General features: G+C 36.4%; 1 protein-coding gene across 2 annotated transcripts in view; it reads left to right on the top strand.

Annotated features, from left to right (window-relative positions):
- Window positions 1-1,619, top strand: part of FAM49A (family with sequence similarity 49, member A) — a 19,320-nt gene extending 17,701 nt beyond the window's left edge. For both annotated transcript variants that reach the window (XM_009709076.1, XM_009709075.1), the window contains exon 10: window positions 814-1,619. In XM_009709076.1, coding sequence (XP_009707378.1) covers window positions 814-877 — 64 coding nt within the window. In that variant the 3' untranslated portion in view covers window positions 878-1,619. The remainder of the gene's footprint in view (window positions 1-813) is intronic.
- Window positions 1,620-5,769: the final 4,150 nt, after the last annotated feature.

The raw sequence follows: 5,769 nt of genomic DNA, 5'->3' as shown, positions 1-5,769 counted from the left end.
TTTTTTTTAAATTTTGCTAAATGATACAACTTCAAGAAAACAGCCACCTAAATCCCAATCCTGTAGCTAAGTGTTTAAGGTGCTGTCTTGGGAAGCAACTTAAAATGATCTGACACATCTCTGAAGCTGAGAAGGGATTCTTAGTACCAAGTTTTTCAGAGCTGTATTGAATTCACTAGCTGTTGAATGCTTGGATAGAGTGAGAACTGCACCTCCATATTTGCTTATTATATCTTTTAAATTAAAATTGGTTGAACTAAATCCTACAGGTATCAGGTGTGTTTTGAACTTATGTGATGATCGATCTCCCTACAAACATAAGCAGTGGAGAGTGTTTCGTCTTAACACTAAAGCTCTTCAGTCCTCCCAGGACATTTAAGAAAGCTGCTTAAAATTATGCTTATAGATTATGCCAAAATTCAGTCTAGATTCTTAAGTCCTTTTAGTATTTACCCTATTTCTTAGATCTTTCCATGATTTTCCTTCTTTAGAGGCTTTTAACTGGAAAAAAAGAGATAGTTTTGACCCAAAATTATGATGGTGTCATAGATGGATGGCAAACAAGATTTAACCAGGATTTAGCCACAATTCTCCACCTATTAACAGGGAATAATTTATTGCAAGGAGTATTTAGAAGATAAAGAGCACCAGACTATTGGCAGTTAAATTCCAGTGATCAGTGACTAGAAGAACATGCGAGTTCCTCCTTTGTGTAATTGAAATGCACTGATTTAAAAAACAAGAACTGAAATTTTCAGACTTTTCTAATTTCTGTTCATTTTATAAAATACTGTTTTAACTTGTAATTTCTAGGTTCACTACAAAACACCTGAATGATGAATCTACTTCAAAACAAATTCGAGCTATGCTGCAGTAGTACCTGAGACAAATAGATGTTTGTATTGATCACAGAAGATGTGTATGTTTACATAATTTAATACAGTTTGATGTTAATACTTGTGTGTATTTACATAACCATTTTCTTCACATTGCTAAAATATATGAATCTGTTCATAACCTGACTGACTTTATATAGTGCAGCCTAAGTTTTTATGGTAGCCTTTATATTTTGACTTTTAAAATACTTTTTTACTTAGATACTTCAGCTATGACAGTTTATCTGTTCATTTTAATCCTTAAACACCTTCTCTATCAGAGAAGTAAGTAGTAGTGAGGACAAAATTGAAATCAAATAAACTGAAATGTCAACGATACCACAGAAAAGGAACTTTAAAGAAGGAGAAAGTTAATATAAGAGAAAGTAAAATTCATTGGATATGTTTTAAGAACATGTGCACAGTTTTTTAGTCAGTCAGTTTTAAGATCTTATCAAACTTGTATGAATAGGAGAATACCTGAATGTTCATCACTCTCATAGAATATGTTGTCTTTCCTGTAATAAGTGGAGAACCACCTAATTTTAAGGATTATGTGCTGGCTGACATCCAAAAACTTACTGCAAAGAGGTCATTTTACTTTTTTTATTAAGTATAACCTGCACCTTTCAACAATTGAGGAAATTAATATCTTTTTTCAGATTCAGTATAAATAAACAAAGAATGTGTTTCAAGGCCATTGCTAGATTTTGAAATTTCTGTATAATTTTATTACATTTAGAAAGGAAAGGGAAAATACTAATGCCTTGACTTAACTGGAAAGGGTTTGTCAGTGTAAATATATCATGATGAACATTTTTCTCTCAGACAACTCTACCCAGTAAGTAATTTTTTTGCTGATATAAACCAGCATAAAGTAGAACACTCTTCTGTAGCAGCAAACTTCCCTAGTGTCAAATTTGCTTCATCAAACTAGGGATGATATAAATAAGTTTTAAGAGCTGAGCTGTTCTTAGGCATTCCATCAAGTTCCTTGATAGTATTATTCATTAGATGATTCAGAGTCAACAAAAAAATATTTATCAGCTGACTGCTCTTCATTGGTTTTTGAGATGTGGTTAATACTTCAAGGAGTTGAGTTCCTTGCTGAGTTGTTTGTTCTTACCTTCTAGTAATTTTTCCAGTAAATGGAATAGAAATACTTTGCCAAAAGCAGCAAAGTGCTCATGCTGTGTTAAGTGTGTCTTCTGGGTGGTCTGCAGTTGCTGTACATATTCTTGCAGAGGTCACGTTCTCAAAATGTGTTTGATTTTGTGTACTTTGCTTGCATGTATGTGTGAAAACTCTGGTGGTTGTGCACAGATTCAGATTTGTATTTGCTTATTCCTGTGTACGTAAATCAGGGTTTGTGTGCTGCCACTGGAATTTTCATGCATATCACTTCTAAAAACATTAGCTTAAGACTTTGAAGATGCATTTGGTCTGCTGAAACTCAGCTGTGCTGTGACAAATTGAGTCATTGAACTCGGTCCCTAAACAGTATTAATATCCTAAGTTCTCTAGAGTATGGGTTGCATTAGAGTTTATTTCTGAGCAGAACAACCACTATGAGGTTTCTCAAGCCTGATCAGAACCCACAAGTGCAACCTTGTATGTGTGATACTGGACAGCACCGCAATGCCAGCATTCATGTCACACATCTACAGTTGTAGCAGCAGATCACTTTGTTGTTGTCAGGAACAGAATTAGAAATCACGCTAGTTTTTCTTCTTTTTCTGGAAGCAGTGATCACACTGCTTTTTCACAGTAGTAAATCCACTGTTTACAAGCTCCAATTTTAATGGGGGGACATTTAAAAATGTATATTAGGGAAAATCCTGCTTTGTTCGTAGTCACTTCTAGTTAGGTAAATCTAGGTGGATGACAGGTCATTCTGTTAAGCTTTGGTAAATGAAGTTAATATGTGCTTACCTGCAATTATTTGTCAAACAATGAAGTCTTATCTTTAAGTAGCCCAGAGGAAAGCTATTTGTCACTTGTATAATAAAAATGTAAACCTTAAAGCATTCTGTGAGTTGTCATGTGCTGTTTGCCGAAGTCACTGAATGTCTTTGTCTGCTTTGATGTTTTTGTACAGAAGTTTGTTTGAAATAATAAAAAGTTTGGTAAGCATTGGGATTGTCTATATTTAGAGTCCACAGCAACAGGTTGAGAAATATCTCATTTAAAGTTTTGGATCTGAGATGCAGTAGACTCCCCTTTATGTGTCCAGTTTATAGTTTATTTAAAAAGCATTTAAAATGTTTCACTTGTATGACACAACAATATAACCTCCTGTCACTTAAACAATTCCTGTTTTTTTTTGATGATTTTGGCACTTGTATGTCATCTTGACCAGGGGAAATTGTTGATACTGCTTTACAGAGTAGAGAGCATGAATCCCTTCTATGATTTTTATATCTTCAAATTAGTCATCCTAGGCTATGGTGACCATCTCAGGTTGCATTTATAATCAATAAGGTCACCAGAGGATGATTCATTTAATTTTAAGATAAGTGCAAATGAATTACTCTCAGAAGAAGAGCAATATAGACTAATGGTCAAAGTTATTGATCTCCATTTTGTCAGTGTTTCTTCTTATTTTGGCTCATTATTATGTAAGAATACATGTTTGTAGTATGATAAACATTTAAGCCTCATAATGACAGCATTTCAGAATCTGCATAAATGAATGTGACTGGTTTGGGTCAGAACAGCCCTAAAAAATCTGCTTGTTTTGTGGTGGAAGGAAATACTATTTTAGGGTGGTATGAATTTGAAAGACTAGAATTTACTGCTACAAACAAATGAATGGTTTTGAAACATAATTTATGACTTCTAAGTTTTCTGCTGCTACTAAGTGACTGTCACAAAGGATAGTTACTAAGATTATATTTACTGGTATGTGATAGACCAGATCACTCACTCAGATAAATCATGTAATCACTCAGATAAATTATCTCATGTTTTCCATGTCTACATAGCAACAAAAATTCTTCTCTGTGTTACTTTCCATGTTGTATTTCAGCTAAATTTAAACTGGAAGTAAGGCATGTAGTATATAAGATGACTTGCTTTACATTTACTCTGAATTAAACAAAGTAGGACATAAATTCTTCATATTAAATGATGTCTCTTCCCCCTCCCCCATTTACTTCTTGAGAAGTTTAATGGAATCAATATATTCCTACAAAAATACCGTGCCAGTTAGGTGGATGCATATTTGGGAAATACTGCATCATTTTTTCCTGCCACATCTGGTTTTGGCCAAAACCAGTATTTGTCTGTCCAGTTCTCAGCCTGTCAGGGTCCCTCTGGATGGCAGCACAACCATGGGGTGTATCAACAACTCCTCCCTGTTTTGTACAATCTGCACAATTCCGAAGGGTGCATTCTGTCCCACCATCTGGGTCATCAATGAATATGTTAAAAAGTATTGGTCCCACTATCAGCCACTGGGGTGTGTGACTAGTGATTGGCTTCTAGATGGATTTTGTGCTGCTAATCACAACCCCTTTGAGCCTGGCAGTTCAGCCAGTTCTCAGTATACCTCAGTGTCCGTTTATCTCATCCATATTTCATGAGTTTGTGTATGAGGATGTTATGGGAGGCAGTGTCAAAAGCCTTGCTAAAGTCAAGATAAAGAAGCCTTCAGTGACATCAGCCAGCTCTCTCAGCATTTGTGGTGTATCCCATTAGGTCCCATAGACTTGTGTGTGTCCGGTTTGTTTAAATGTTCTCTAACTTGATCCTTCTCCACCAAGAGAAAGTCTTCCTTGCTCCAGACTTTCTCTCTGGTCTCAGGGGCCTGGGATGCCTGAAGGCAAATCCTACCATTAAAGACTGAGGCAAAGAAGGCACTTTGTCTGCCTTCTTTGTCACCAGGTCCTGTACCCCATTTAGCAGCAGGCATGCATTTTCCATAACTTTCTTGTTGCTGCTGATTAGTACCTGTAGAAGCCCTTTTTGTTGGCCTTCACATCCTTCACCAGTTTTAACTTCAGAAGGGCTTTGGCTTTCCTAAGCCCAACTATGCATGCCCAGGCAGTGTCTTATATTCTTCCTGGGTCTCTTGTCCCTGCTCCCACTTCCTGCATGCTGCCTCTTTATGCTTTAGTTTAGTCAGGAGCTCCGTGTTCATCCATGCAGGCCTCCTGCCATCTTTCTTTGGTTTTGTGCTTATCAGGAAGGACTATTCTTGAGCTTGGGGGTGATCCTTGAAAATAAGCCAGCTTTCCTGGGCTCCTCTTCTCTCCAGGGCTGTACCCCGTGCAATTCTTCCAACCAGATCCCTGAAAAAGCCAAATTAAGATTCCCAACTTAAATCTTTCCTGTAATCATCTTGTGGCTGTATAGTCAGGAATATGCTTTTAAAAGTTCGTGTGTTCTAGCACTCTTAGAAGTGCATGATTCTAGGAACATCAAAAGTCAAGAAATATAATGTCTTCCATATCCAAAAGTTTGGTAATAGTTGCAAATAGTTGGAAGAGGTAGGGTTTTGTTGTTGGGTTTTTTTCTTTAAAAAATAGGGCATTAATTACGATTCTCTTACCTCAGATGAATTCTGTAATGCAAAATTACCATGAAGCAGATTAGGTAACGCAATGGAAGCCAGTGAGCTGAAACAGTGACATGAATTTGATTTGCCAGTAAGAGAGCAGAACCCATTTTGGTTAAAAAGCCAATACACCAGATCTAGTATTTTAACTTAGTAGTCTGTAATGCCTCCTGCTACAGACTAATAAAGGTGAATTCTTGACTGCCACATAATCCAAATTCTGCAAACACAGAATTCTCTTACACACCGATATGAGACAAATGTAACTCAGTTGATTTTAACAGAGCTGTTTCTGATTGACACGGGTGTAAATGATACCCTTTTTCTTTTCTCAGT

This window comes from Cariama cristata, unplaced genomic scaffold, assembly GCF_000690535.1.
Source record: "Cariama cristata isolate BGI_N322 unplaced genomic scaffold, ASM69053v1 scaffold22171, whole genome shotgun sequence".
Taxonomy (NCBI): Eukaryota; Metazoa; Chordata; class Aves; order Cariamiformes; family Cariamidae; genus Cariama; species Cariama cristata.
This window is presented reverse-complemented; position numbering and strand designations above follow the sequence as displayed.